This window comes from Triticum urartu, chromosome 6, assembly GCF_003073215.2.
Source record: "Triticum urartu cultivar G1812 chromosome 6, Tu2.1, whole genome shotgun sequence".
NCBI classification, from domain to species: Eukaryota; Viridiplantae; Streptophyta; class Magnoliopsida; order Poales; family Poaceae; genus Triticum; species Triticum urartu.
In genome coordinates, this window is record NC_053027.1 from 203,240,205 (window position 1) to 203,255,887 (window position 15,683).

The following is a 15,683-nucleotide window of genomic DNA, read 5'->3' on the forward strand; positions in this document are numbered from 1 at the left end:
TAGCTCAATAGATTGCATGTATTGGAGTTGGAAGAACTGTCCTAAGGCATGGCATGGCCAATTCCACGGCCAAAAAAGGGGTTCCACTATAATCCTTGAAGCAGTGGTCGATCAAGAGACTTGGATTTGGCATGTTTTTTTTTGGAATGCCTGGATCTTTGAGTGATATCAATGTTGTTAATCGGTCACCACTCATGAATAAGATTGCAAATGGTGAACTGCCATCGGTGCAGTTTGTAGCAAATGGCCATACATACAACTATGGCTACTATCTTGCGGATGGCATCTATCCAAAGTGGCAAACATTTGTGAAGCCGTTGAAAAAACCGAAAGGTAAGAAAAAACTTGATTTCCACAATGCTCAAGCGGCGGCTAGGAAAGATATGGAGAGAGCTTTTGGAATTTTGCAAGCCCAATTTGCCATTGTGAGAAGACCGGCTAGATTTTGGGATCAAAAGATGCTTTGGTACAACATGCATGCTTGTGTGATCATGCACAATATGATCATCGAGAATGAGCGTGGCCAAAATTTATACTACTCTCAGTATGAGCTCTTGGGACATCCCGTGCGAGTGCGGCGGAGGGCTGCGAGGGTGGCCTGATTTGTTGCCTCCTATCATGCCATTCAACGTGCTGAAACGCATGATGATCTTCAGAAGGATCTTATCGAGAAGTGGTGGACATAGAATGGCCGACAAAGAGCATCATGATTTGTATGTTTGATGTTGTATTGTTGAACTATTTGTTGTATTGCTAGATAAACTATTTGTTTGAGTTATAATAATAAAATTGAACTATTTATTGTTGATTTATTTTATTTGTGTTTGATCTTTTTGGTTCTGTTTGAAGTGCATATATTGTTTGTGCTAGAGTGCATGCGCAGTTTTTTTGCAGCAGCTACTGGAGCGGCTCGTGCGCGCTATACTTTCCAGCGGCCGCTGAAGCAAGTGCTTTTCGCCACGCAAAAACTCACGACTACAACATTGTAAACGATTTTTTAGCACGTCGCACAGCTGTTGAAGATGCTCTTAGGCGTAACAAGCTCTGACGACCTGAGTCCTCTCTCCAAAGGATCACTCGGTTGGGCCAGCAGTGATACACCCATTTGGCTGAACATTGCCAAGCCCATCCGGTTGAATACCGGAAACATGCATCCACCAAAATCTCCAAATTATGCATATTGCCGAGACTTCCACTTGTGCCTCCCCTTCACCAAAATCTTCAAATCTATATCTATATCTATATCTATTCTATATCTATACCTATTATTAAACCAAAGTGATATTCTTAGTTTCGTCCCGCGTAGTGCGGTAGGTCATTAATATTACCTGGGTTCGCACGTCTCCTGATCGAGCACACGATCGAGAGTCCTCCGGTCTCGTATGGGAATTTCCTATTTGGCGCCTATGCGCTGGCCCATCTATGCGCCGGTTGACATTTTCTTTTTTGAAAATTCTGTGAACTTTTTTGAATATATATGAACTTTTTAAAAATTTCAACAGTTTTTTTGTAGGTTGATGAACTTTTTTGAATATCGATGAGCTACTTTGAAATTTGATGAACATCTTTTTGAAAATGGATGAATTTTTTTTTATGAACTTTTTTAAGTTCAATGAACTTTTTCTAAAAATACATGAACTTTTTTTGAATTTCTATAAACTTTTTTCAAATTTTATGAACTTTTTCTAAATTGGATGAACTTTTTTTCAATTTGAATGAACTTTTTTCAAAATTGATGAACCTTTTTTAAAGATACGAACCTTTTATTTAAAATGGATGAACCTTTTTTCTTTAAATCTGTAAACCTTTTTTGATTTCATATTTGTATTTTCGTAACAAAAAAATAAAAAAACTGGGACAGACGCTAGTGGGCCGGCTGATGCTAGCAGCGCTGCAGGCGCCGGATCGTTAACGGGCGCCTGCAGCGCTGCATAGGAGCTCCCTCTCATACATCCCACCTTATTATATCCAGCAGCGTACACCTGGGCCAGGTTTTGCTGTTATATATGGGCCATTAATTGATCTGTCCAGCCCCACATACCTTAAAGTGCCAGCCAACAGAGTTAGTGCCAATGCCTAGAAAAACAGAGTTAGTGCCACCTTAGAAATAGAATTCCTTGTCACCGAGGGCGTCACCGAGAAATAGAATTCCTTTATTACTAATTAATAGTCCCACCCTGTCTCTTTACAGAAATTCTACCAACTTATATACCTTCGTAAATTGCAATAGTCACAAGCCAAGGCACAAACAAGAAGTGGAGGATGAGATATGGGTCCTATGTACACTACAAAAAAGAAGAATTAACTTAGCTATAGCTGGATCTGACAATAAGAGATATGGGTCCTATGTACACTACGCGGAAGAAAGAAAGTCACATAGTCATATATGACCAACCAAAGAGAATTTATTTAAAACAAAAACATCCTACGTGCTCACAAAGGCAGCTTAAAAAAATATCCTAAACTGATCTTTAGAGATGCATTATTGATAGGAAAACGTTTAGAATCAGTCGGATGAAAAGTTTCTCGCGTAAGCCGCTCTCTCTGCAAACCACGTGTCGCGGGGGGGGGGGGGGGGGGGGGGGAGCATCACTGCAGCGGAGTAGGGGACAAGTGTCGACGAGCACCGCACGAGGTCGCTGAAGCTCCGCCATGGCTGCTTTGAAGTGTCACCGGAGCTGCATCCCAGCATTACCGTGTTGCATCGCTGCTTCGCTCGTCGTCGCCGCGCGCTGCGTCGCAGCAGAGGAGGTGACGACCGTCGGCGTCGCCTGATTCATCCTCGCTGGAGCACCGCGCGAGGTCGTTGAAGGTCCGACATGGATGCTTTGAAGAGCTGCCGGAGCTGCACCACAGCACCCCCGCGCTGCATAGCAGCTTCCCTCATCGCCGGCACGTGCTACGTCGCAGCTTCCGCCATGACTGGCGTGTGCTGCGTAGCAGCGTTCGCCGTTGACGTCGGCGCTCCAATGAAGCGCGCCCGGGGCTTCAATGGAGCGTCGTCCGGGTCGTTGGAGCTCCGTCGCGGCTGCAATGGAGCGTCGTCTGGGTCGTTGGAGCTCCGCCGCGGCTGCAATGGAGCTTCATTGGAGCTGCAATGAAGCCCTCGTCGTCGGCCACCGGTGCTCCAATGAGCCACGTCGCCGGCCCCGGTGCTCCAATGAATGCCACCGACGCTGCAATGAAGCCACATCGTCGCCGGCCACCGGTGCTGCATTGAAGCCACGTCGTCGCCGGCCACCGGTGCTGCATTGAATCCACGTCGTCGCCGGCCACGGGGTGGTTCTTCTACTCTGCAGCAGTGCTGAAGCGGCGACACTGTTTGGCAGCAACAGAGAGGGCGGCCAGGGGGATGGTAGGCTGCTAAGTGCGACATTTGGGTTTGTTGACTCGGGAGGAGAAAGACGAGAGCGGGCTGATGTGCTTACCCCATCTATGGATGAATCGGAGGGCTACGGACCCAACTGATTTTCAAAGGAAATAAGTCGGATGATTTGTAGCAGCGGCCTTATTGATATGCATTTTTTATACCGCAGTGCGTGCGCAGCCACCGGGTAGAAAAAAATCATTGGAAACTTGAGTATGGTCACAACCAATTTTTTACCTCGGATGGTATCATTGCCGCGCTAATAGACGCGTTAATTTTTTGTACCGGTGCAAGTGCAACGCACTGGCATATGTGCTAGTCATGCATATATATTGTGGAACAAATATCAGTGAATGGCAATTTACTCCAAAACACAGTGTCACTATCCTCAGGAAAAACATCCTAAGGATTCCAATCCTACAAATAAACAAGGGTTTGTCCTAGTCATTGCACATCTAAGCAATCAAATCACACTACAAAGAAAAAGAAAAAAGGCAAAAGTAAATGTCTGCATGAATCTTCATGTAAAATTAATGATACATGACTTAGATGTGCAATACTTAGGGCACATCTAGATGTGTTTTAGCAAAACTGAATAAACAACATACATAAAGAGAAAAAACATCATGAAAAAAATTACTCTGTAAACTTAATACTCCCTCCATCCCAAAATAAGTGCCTTAAACTTAGTACAATTTTGTACAAAAGTTAGTACAAAGTTGACACTTATTTTGGGAAGGAGGGAGTATATAAGAACGTTTAGGTCAGTACTATATAAGAATTCCAATACTACAAATCAAGTGAAGTGTGTACATAGAAAAAAAACAAATATTCTTCTGGCAAGGAGCTAGTCAGAGTGTCCTGGCATTACACTGTAATAAAATTGATGCATAATCTAAAGAGGATTGCAAAAATGCATAGATATTGCACAGGCCAGACATGAATACTCAAGAATTCATATCATTAGTTGTGAGTTTTGCATGGCAAAATGTAGCATATACAACTTATAGGTCACAGCCGATCACATGCAGCAGGAGTTGAGTCACACCTGCAAACTTATTGTAAGTTTGGACCACCAACAAAAGAACAAGGGGGGAGAACTACAAGTCATAATTTATGTCCACAGATGTTTCACCGTTGGTGACAGCAGATGGTTAACCCTGGCTAGGCGGCATTACATTACATTTGAAGAGAAGCAAATTTCTTACATCCACAGTAAGCAGATATTTCCTGTGACCAAGTGAAATTAGAATCAGCCTTGCTATCTTCTGCTCTGTCCTCCAACTGCTGGTGTTTTGGCTACACATGCAGCTACAATCATATCTTGGGACCCAAAAACTTTGGTGCGATTAGAATTTGTGTTTCACATTTACTAAAGAATCAGAAGGAAATAGTCTGCTATGCTTGGAGTTGAAGGATATCCATCCCGTGGGTGCCAACCGCCTCTTTCGACCCCAATCACGGAATTGACGACAATGTCCTGCACCATTTCCCTGGTTGCATGTGCAAGGCCCAAGCTTTCACATTGAACAAACCAAAAACAGTGAATCTTCTCTAGCACATTCCCTATGCATAATACATGTACAAGCTATTCCCAGCAGCACACGCAATGGAATTCTCAGTTGGGTGCCACGCAAGATGGAGTAACTTTGTTGAGAAGTCATTAGAATTCCCATTGCCATCGGCTCCTGCATTTTCACCCCCTGTGCAACATTTGCACAAGGAGAAGTAGGTCAATCTACTCTACCTATGTGACAGAAATAATCAAATCTATGATACAAGAGACACTTACCTCTCCTCACAGCACGGGTCAAAGAGGTCAGGGTTCTTGTAGGCCTTGTTGGATTAGCAACCTGACGCCTATACAGTTTTCAATCCCAACAAATGAAGAAATAATTAGCCAGGTTTAGAAAACATAATTTATGTTAGGAGTGTGGGTCGGTGAACATTGTTGTGTTTATACCTACTACTAATTGGTCACTGTTCACCTATGTCGAGTATTTGGTAATCCCACCAACTTGGCATATGAATCATAAATGAAACATATAGAAGAAATCTAGGTAGCTCCAGAATAGCAGGAGAATAGGCAGTGCCATATTGAACTAAGTGAAGCATAGAACTATGTCGGATGCAAGGTGCTTATGAATTATGCACAAATTGGACTAGCCCATGTCCAAGTAGAGTATAACCGTTCATAACAATATAAACATAAATAAATCAGAAGATATGGCATACCTCATAGGGTTTCTGCTTGCTTCTAAAGTGGTTGCCTCAGTATTTCCAGGAGTACAACCAAAAACACGGAATAAATTACTACAGTAGAGCACAACAAGAAGAGTACAAGTTAGCATACATGAGTTACAAATTCAACAATGGCTACCACCTTTTATAGCTCATAATGATAATACCTGTAAGAGCCAGTAGCAAGACGATGACCATCCCCACTCAGACAACATTCAAATTTGTCAAAGATTGAATCGTTTTCATATAGATCGCAAAGCTACAACAGATGAGATCAACACATCATTAGGACATAAAAGGTCTTGACGTTGCTACTTTGCTATCATTCGGATGAAAAAATTCACCTTAGGCCTTAAATGTTCATGAACTTGGAAAGTTGCTACTGGGCCTGAATCCATGTTGAGATCCCATAACTGAAGAAAAAAAAAGGATATTGAACTAAAGATACAAGCAGCAAATCACTTTTTATCTAAGAAAGCAAACTGAAAACCAAAGGATCCACAACCCAGAAATTCCAATATTCATTTACTTCAATATATCATACAGAAATGTTGGAATCAACAGCATGACATACAAAATTTACCAAGAAGGTTTCAGATTTCCATGTTACTAGCCAGTCAGAGTGAAAATCGGAACTTTACAATAAGCTATTGTTTACTTATACAAAGTCCAAAGAAAATGTTCTAACCCTGTATTTTAAAGTTACTTAGAAACGGAATAATAGTTGATGCAGACAACCATCAATTTAATGCAGCTTATCCATAACATAAAAAATGAAAGCAGTATGCCTCAAAGACCAGTGCATGATGAACACGTCGACAAGATATTAGTATCAAATCAATAGTTTGATTTCTTCAGATAACTTTTGCATTCAATTTACACAAGAGAGCAAAAGGCCAGAAAGACTCAATGAGTAGATCGTAGATAGATCACAAACCTTGAGAGTCATATAATCACGACTAAGAATATGCCGTCCATCCCTTGCAAACTTTATATCTGAAACGGATGCAATTATCTCCGTAAAAAAGGATTTTGATCCAGGTGCTTCATGCTCCTCAAATCTGTACAAGATGGTACCAATGAATTAGAAAATAGTTTGTGCAAAGTTTAATTGAATAATTGAACTTGAAATGTTTGTAATCCTTCAAACTCTATTGAGAATTGCCCTCTAAACAAGGATAACTGTTACATCAGGAAGTGCAAGGGGTGATTACTAACAGTTTAGAATGGTTGTCACACAGTGCTGATTGCCGCAGGTCAATAAGCCTGATAGCGCCCTTTGAGCTACTATAGGCTAGTGTATTACAGTGAGTTGGATGGAACTCCGCACATGTAATCACCTCTGAAATTTCACAGAAATATAACAAGTGATGCATATTACCACAGGGAAAAGGAAGAGGAATAAATAACTGACGTGACAGGAATCATATCGGACATTAAAAAATAATCACATACGGATATTTAAAATTAACAACAAAGACCAAAGGTATTGCACTATGAACCAAGAGAAAATATTGGGAAATCACAAATTCAAGATAAGATAGCTTTGTATCTGAGCAGCAACAGCTGATGCAGACTACTTTGTTTTTTATTTACTTGTGGTTTCCTATACATCAAGAACTACTATGATCTGTATTTCTAGAAATCACATGAAAGCTGCAGACTATTAATCACAAAGAATTGCTAGCTAGGATGCGAACATATAGCTACAGAGTGACAAATCATCAAGAATTTGGTAGGTGAGAAAGTATAGGAATTGCCTTTCATCCCATCTTCCTTATCCACAATGCATCAGAGAAATTTTGACCCTCAAAGATCTAATTGGTATATACTGATGCATGCTTGTTGATCCAAGTTCCAACAATAGGCCATACAGATGATTTAATTTTTTTTTTTGGAAAGGAAAAGGGACTACAAAGAAAACTTGGAGGCCCTGCATAGAAGGTAACTCCTGCAGCACGGCAACGCTTGCAAGGTAAAAAGGTCTGTGATTTAAACAAAAGGTAAAATTACCTGATCATGTTTATATTTACGCATCTTACCCCGCTAATAGAGAATTATATTTCGTCCACCAGTTAGATAACACTGCATGCTTAACATATAAATTAACCAAATAGTTCTTATTGGACTGGCAAGCTTACCAGTTAGATCCTCCATGTTTGCAGGCTTCACATCAACAATGTTAAAGCTCTGACTGTTGATTTCCAAATTCCACAGATTAATTCGCAGATCATCTGCTGATATGAATGTCTCGCCATCACTTGAAGCAAAACAACATGAGAACAAGATATCAGCATAATGCACGTGCATTGTGTCATTCATAAATCAACCAAGGCATATAAATATATTAGTTGCAGAAAGCCAATCATATCAAGTCATCCAAAGGGCAAACGGAATTTAAATATAGTGCCCCCTGTTAACCATAACATTATTTTACCATATGAACATCCTTTGATTGTGTCTGTAGACACCAATACATAGAGTACATGCACATGGCACATCTGAAGGAAACCCTTCATAATAAGGGGTAATACAAACAGGTATAAACAGCTTATATATCATGTATCTAGCAGTATCAACTTCTCAAGACTTCTGGATTACATGCCAGATAGTACACATTACCCAAAGTGATGGCCAGTGTTGCCACAGGACAAGTTTATATGCTATAAACATGGCATGTTTCTTAGGGTTCAATCATGATAACCTTTTACTACCTCCGTCCTGGTTTATTGGTCCCCATTGTATTTCGTGTCAAATTTTGACCATAGATTCAACTAACAAAATGTTCATGCATGTCACCAAAAAATTATATTAACTATGTACAAATACGAATCCAAGGATATAATTTTTGTTGGCATGCATTAACATTTTGTCAGTTATATCTTTGGTCAAAATTTGACACAAATTACAAAGGGGGCCAATAAACCAGGATGGAGGTAGTAGGCCATATCACAATTTCTCAAGAAATGCACGAAACAGAAAGGTTAATATTTGACAACAAGACAGAGTGTACATTCGTTATGTATGTCATACATGGCCTGCCAAGCACCAAGTTAGGGAAAGGGTCCCCATGATCTCTCAGTTCGGAAATTTATCTTTAAATTAGGGATATGTCTTTTAGCTTGAGCCGTAAGCCAATTAGAGATAATATACATGATTTGTTACTTAGATTAGATTGTTAGGCCTCTACAAAAAGAGGAACCCCTACAAGGAATAAAGCGAGCAAGAGTTAGAAGAATAGTTCTATCTTGCCTCACAGGGGCGAGAGCCTCTCCCTAGGCCTAGTATGCGACAACATTACCTACATAATGTAAAAATAACAAGCGACCCAGGCATCAATAATCATGCCCTAATGGCCAAGTATGGATTACTCTGTAAGATGACAGAACAACTTGTAGAGGACATGGAGATGAAGAAAAAACATGACACAATATACTAGCCAGACCTTCAGAAGGAAAACTAAAGCACAACATGGTGAACATCTATGAAATGAAACTGTGCAACAATACTAAGAGGCAGGTGGTCAACTCATAAGAAAACAATGATAAATAAAGGTTAAAGCACCATGAAAGAGTATAATTTATGTGTACACAATAGTCATGAGAACAATAAACTCTAGCTCGATAACACAGAGAAAGCTTAGGCAGCTTTCTAAATTGGGAAAGAATATGAGAAATACGGTGGGAGTAGTTTCCACATTAAACAGAGAAAAGAGACAGAAAATAGCAAGGGTAACAAAATAATAAGACCGAGTGAAGGGGATATGTAAGCAATGTAAAGTCAAGAGCAAGTAAAACAAGTACACAGATTACAAAATCTTACAATTTGACCAGACATCTATAACTCAACAGGAAGCTAACCTATTATTTGAAATGGAATTGATATGGTAATCATGGGCGTGTGCATATACACGCCGGCATCTAGCGACAGGGTTTAACTCTTGGCCTGTAACCTGCAAACGAAGTAAATGAAACTCATCAGATTTGTTAATTGCAACTTACATACAATTTGCCAGAAAGCTTACAAGTGTCTTATCATGAGAAAAGATACTGTACTTATTTTAAATACATGCATTACTGCTGAATGTACAGAACTACAGATGTTGGATAAAGTGGGTTAAGTACAACTACCACAGGCAAACGCAATGATGCATATCCCCCAGGAGGGAATGGCAGATCATTGTTTGCACAATTGTATGACTTTTCTGAGGATCCTCCATTAGGAAGACCTCTAGAGCTACTGGTACTCGAACTAGAAGTTGTCCCATTGTCTGCACTCTGGGAAGTATCCAAATTCATTACTGAAATCCGTTTCACTTTTTTGTCTTGCACCTGCAGATATATGACAAAGCAGTAAGGCACCAATATCACACGGACTGCCCTTGTATTTGGCAAGTGCAAATGGACTTTTTATATAAAAAGGCAAGCAATGGTATTGAGAATTATTAACAATGTAAAGAAGAAACTGAATACTTCATTTGTATTCAGTTTCTTGTCGTGCGGCTGCAGATATAACAAAGCAGTAATAGATGTCGAATTGATTGCCCAGACATCTATACCAATATAAAAGGAGCGAGTTGTGGAGATCCAACATATCTCACACGGTCAACCACGTCTATCCAATGGTCTATGTTGACCCGGTGTTTAGCACCCTCCCCTGATTAATAGTATACCTAATATCAACATCAGCGTCAACTAATTGATTATATACTACCTAATATCAACGTACAATTAAGATCTTGCCAATATTAGTGTCTGAGGCAATTAATATATTGCCTAATATCCACTCAGAAAAAACATTGCCTAATATTAATGTGCATTGCATGTACACGGTTACTGGTTTGACAAGTAGCAATGAACTCTATACAAAAAGGCAAGCGATGGGATTGAGAATTATTAACAGTGTAAAGAAGAAATTGAATACTTCATTTGTATTTGTAAACAATCATAAGTATAAAACAATATTTATCTTGATCAAACAAGCCAGCATAAATGGAAAAAATAGGCTTACTGTAAATCCACCCCTAAGGTGCCCAACAGTATTTGGTACCCCCCTCCGTCCCATGATATAAGACGTTATTACATCCAATATACTCACATATCCGATGTAATAACATCTTATATTATGGGACGGAGGGAGTACATTAAGCAATGGATACATCTTCCAAGCATGACATGGCTAGAGAAACACTAGTGAAGGAAAAATCTCATGACCAGAAGAAATAAATCGAGCAAGCTTCTGATGATCAGTACTTGATTTATACATACCTTCCAGTACTTGATTGTTTTGTCATTTGTAGACAAGATAAAGAGAGCATTGTTGGCTGTTTGGCCCCACTTGATCTTGTTGATTTTCTCCTCTATTTCCAAACTCTTTAGGTAATCGAACTACATAAATTACATATAAGATCAGGAAAAATCACATTTCAAGGATATTACTAAGCAATAGTTTCATTTAGAAGATAACATGCAATAGCAGTATAAAAATGATTTATGTTGCTTTTCTGCTGGCAAGCTTATCCTGCAACTAAAACTAAGAAATACTCCCTCCGTTCCAAAATAGATGACCCAACTTTGTACTAACTTTAGTACAAAGTTGGGTCATCTATTTTGGAATGGAGGGAGTACTTTACAAAATGTGTACTGGCCATCAAAACAAAAAGGACTGCACACATTCTAAATGTGTATGATGACAATTTCCTATGTCTACCGTACAAAGTGGGGGAAACACATTATGCAGACATGGTATGATTTCATCCAAGTTCTGTCACAAACTTTTAACTCCAGTCTCTCTGGGGCACAAGATCTCCAGAGATTTAACACAAAATGAAAACATGCAGTCAGATTGGATATTTCCTTGTTAAAAAAACCCCAAACTGCATGGGACCTAAGATGCTGGAGACATATAGAACATGGTAATTTACGGCCAAGGACCCAAAGTAGCATACCTCAGGTTCATGACTCTGAAATTCAGTTTTATAGCGGAACTCAGGATGCCTGGGCACCGAATAATCTTGTCTCTCAAGCTCTGTCCGACTGGCATTCTGCATATATAGCTTTAGTTTATGGGCACAATAGATTTAAGCAAGAAAGCAACAACACTTGGATGGTGCGGTACTTACACCCCTGGCATCAGTTCTTTCAAACAAAACTACGCGTCCACCCCTATCACCAGTGGCAAGATGATCACCAGATTTGTCAAACTCGATTGCAGAAATGATGTCAACTGAAACAACAAATTTAGTAAAAATATAAATATGACTTGGCAGACTACAGTAAACCAAGAAAATCATATTAAAGTCAATTGACACAACCGTCTACTAAAATGAACGGAACCACATGTATCAGACAATTCAGATTGAAGAGATGAATTACCGTATGTTAACTCTATACACAGATGGTAAATCTAGGACTAAGCATTCAAACAAGTTTATGTGTTTTGAACATTCCTATAAAGGAACCAAACATCATGGATGCTGCTGGGAAAAAAATATGCTTGGTTATCTTTTGGCAAGTGATCAATTTCTCCATCACTGCAAAGAATTGGAGTGTATTCTACAAAAAGAGCTCCTTAATAGCAGGTATTGGAAACATGTTAAACATGTCCCGGGTAACTGGGTTAGATAAACAGGGCTGGATTCTGTAGGACTTCTAGTTTTGTGGTAGCAATTCGTTGAAAAGTGGAGCGAGAGCTTGTTTTGGTAACAATTAACCAGAATATCAGAACTGCGTCATATTACATACAAACGGGTTGTCTACAGATCCTTAGGCCACGCTTGGTTCATCGTTTCACGGATGATTACGGGTGTAAAACATCCAGGCGGAAAATGAATACGTGCTTCTCGGAAACACCCGCTTGGTTGGTTGTTTAGATCCAGAAAAAACGGGCCATTTTGTGCCTCCACCTGGAAAAATAATACACACACCTCCCACGCTCCGTTTTCTTTCCGTCCAGTTTTTATGGTTACCCAGTCGGATGGAAGTGGTTACAGGTGTAAAATGAATTCGGTGGAGAAACGACAAACCAAGCGCGGCCTTAGGTCGTGATAGTGATGTAAGGCTGCTCATAGAAAACTATGGCTAAAATTAGAGCAAGATGTACGAAACTGAACTGAACGACTGCAACATTGACCTCAAAGGAATGCATGTCAAAGACTGAAATTGTGTGTCGTGTCTATATCTTGAAAATATAGGTACAATTTAGGATAAAAAGGCATAAAAAGATATACCTCGCTGTTCCGCAAAAGGCATAAAAAGGTAGAAGCTGTAACATTCTTTATGCTGTACAAACTAGACCTGCTTATGAACCCTGCGTACCCGATGCCAAATGCTGAAGATAATTATGGTATGGCTTAGTCACAAAAGGACACCACACTCACTCACGGCTCAGAAGCACCCAGTACACATTGTTTGCGCCCAGTTCATCTGCCAAAGCTCGTAAATTTATTGTGCAGCCATCCCAGGGCCTAGAAAACAATAGCGCACCCACGATCCCCACATGTCATCAGTTCATCACACAAAAAGTTTTGGACTTTGAACACGCCACCCACATGCCATGCTGTAAAGCGCCAATAAATACCCTAAGCGAATCCACCAAGCATTCCTAGTTTCCTACCGTCAACTCGACTCACCGGCATGGAGGCAACGATGCCTAACAACATTACCAGCTACCACGTCCAAAGCCTCCCTGCAACAAGAATCAATCCTACGAGAGGCACATCCAAGCAGCAAGGCCTACTGCATGAACTGACTGATTCCCGCACGTGACGACGTTTAGCTAAGCACCCGACCGCCCGTAATAAATTGTTGGACATTTAGCCACGAACCGTACTAGATCGCCGAGAAACACGATGCAAGAAGTAGAACGCCTGGAACCAAGCGCTTGGAACCCAAATCACGGCGAAGCCTCCGCCTCGATTCGCAAAGGGCGCCACCGCCCGAATCTAGGAGATCCCCGCATCCCTTGAGTGAAATGCGCGGCCTTCAAGGGGTCGCGGCGGCGTCAAACCCCCACCAGCGAAACTGGGTAGATCTCGCGAGGCGAGACACGAGTAGGGAAAGCACGGGAGCTGCGGCCGCCTTACCTTCCTGCACGTCCTCGCCAGCACCGCGCTCGCCGAAGACCTGCGCGAACCGCCACTCTAGCGGCTGTGGCGCCGCCGCCTCCGGGCGGTCGTCGGGGGACTTGGGGTCCATGAGCGCCGCCGCCGTCACGACACCATGGAACGAGGATCTCGGCGGCGTCGGCGGGGTAGATCGGGAGGGGGAGGATGGTCGGTCCTGGGAGAATGGGGGAAGACGGCGACGGAGATCGAGGGGTAGAGACGAGGTGAGGTGCTGCAGCCAAATGATGTGGAGAGCGAGTTCCAGGCGGCCCCTGCGCCCCTGTATTGCTCGCGCTTTTCTGCCTTTCCTGTCTGCGGGGAGGAGGCATTTCGCGTTTGGTCCCCCAAAAAGTACGAATTTGCCGTCCAGTTTTCCTTGTTACATGAAAACACTTATCTTTCTCTCCTTATAATTCTAGCTTCGCCACCTCCGTTCATCGAGCGAAGTCGTGGCGCCTCAGGCCGCCGGTGGCCCCTGCACGCACTGAGCTACAGTGTCATGTCTTGATCATTTCAAATGGCTGCTAGATAGTCCCACACTCTAGGGACTGTCGGGCTGCCCCCGACGGTCGAGGCGTAGTGGTGGCTCCAAGCGCTCTCGTGCGCAAGCATGGCGGCTGCGACAAAGGTGGCTTCTTGACGGTGTTAGCGTAAGTTTAATCATTTTGCGCTAGCCGGTGTGTCGCGCTTGTTTCATATGTAAGAGCATCTCCAACGGCCGCACGAAACGACGTGCGCGCGGTAAATGCAGTCTTTAGCGCGTGCGGGGCGTTTTGCCGTGATCCAGCGGCGGTGGAAAAACCACGTGTGCGAAAATCGCTTGCGCGTGCGAAAGGCGCTAACTCGCGCGCCATCTTTTGCGCGCCGCTTTCGGCGCGCCTATAAAGTGCGGCGCACGTCACGCGCCTCTTCATGTCTCCTCTTCTCCTCTTCCTCTTTCTCTGCCACGCGCTGCTCCAGCGCCCCGTCACCGACGCGCCTCCGCCGCCCCGGCGCCCCGCCACCGACGCGCCGCCATGCCGCCGCGCCGCCGAGGAGCGTCCGGCTACCGCGGCGTCCGCCTGCGCCCCAACGGCGGCTACTACGCGGAGATACGCTCCGGTGATCTCCGGCTCGGCCTCGGCACGTACGGGACGGCGCGTGAGGCCGGTCGCGCGTACGACGCGGCGGCGTGGCGCCTAGGCCGGCCGCGCGGCCAGATGAACTTCCAGGATGTCTACACGCTCCAGCAAGCGCTCCGTGCCCCGCCGCTGCGTCTGAACAAGGCACAAGACCGTGCGGAGCACGCCAAGCGGCAGCGCCGCCTCCTCGTCGCCCAGGAGGACGAGCGGGTCATGGCGGAGTGGCGCCGCTGCCACCCGGAAGACGTCGCCTACGAGCAGTCCTACTGGGCAAGGCGTCGCGAGGAGGACACGCGAAGGCGCCGCGAGGCGCGGTTGGACAGGCGTCGGCGCAAGGCGTTGGCGAATGCGCAGTCCGATCTTGTTGAAGCAGGTGGGCAATCGTTCTTCACGCCGGATGATAATCGGTGGTTGGACATCTGGCTGGATACCTCGGACGACACCGCCGAGGAGGATGACGATAGTGATGATAGCGACTTAGACTAGTTTTTTTATGCAATCTGTCTCGTGTTTTATCGTTTGTTGTTTTTAATTATTATGCATTCTATGTTTTCGATGTAAAATACCTTTGTATCGTTAAAATCTATGCAATTTATCTATTTTCCAATAGCCTAGAATGAGCACGCGCGCTACTTTTTTGCGCGCTGCTGGAGCGGTCGCAAAGCGCCGCGTCAAACCAGCCGATGCACGCGCGGCATATGTGTTTTTTGCGCGCGGCGCGACCGGCGCCTGTTGGAGATGCTCTAAGGCATTAAGTGGTCGAATACAAGTCAAAGGGCGCTGTCAAATAGGTGTCACGAACCTGCCTGCTATTTATATTGGCATAAATAAAAAGTGTTTCTAGAGCCCC

The 15,683-nt window shown here is 43.2% G+C and overlaps 1 protein-coding gene across 1 annotated transcript; it reads right to left on the minus strand.

Moving 5' to 3' along the window:
• Positions 1 to 4,307: 4,307 nt before the first annotated feature.
• LOC125512409 (serine/threonine protein phosphatase 2A 55 kDa regulatory subunit B beta isoform-like) lies at positions 4,308 to 14,041 on the minus strand. Its single transcript, XM_048677504.1, is given in 15 exon segments — positions 4,308 to 5,070; positions 5,160 to 5,227; positions 5,603 to 5,680; positions 5,776 to 5,867; positions 5,953 to 6,021; positions 6,546 to 6,669; positions 6,827 to 6,950; positions 7,750 to 7,868; positions 9,469 to 9,560; positions 9,739 to 9,939; positions 10,876 to 10,995; positions 11,556 to 11,651; positions 11,730 to 11,833; positions 13,692 to 13,872; positions 13,874 to 14,041. Coding segments are annotated over 15 exon segments (1,773 nt in total). The 3' UTR covers positions 4,308 to 4,933.
• Between the last annotated feature and the right edge of the window lie 1,642 nt (positions 14,042 to 15,683).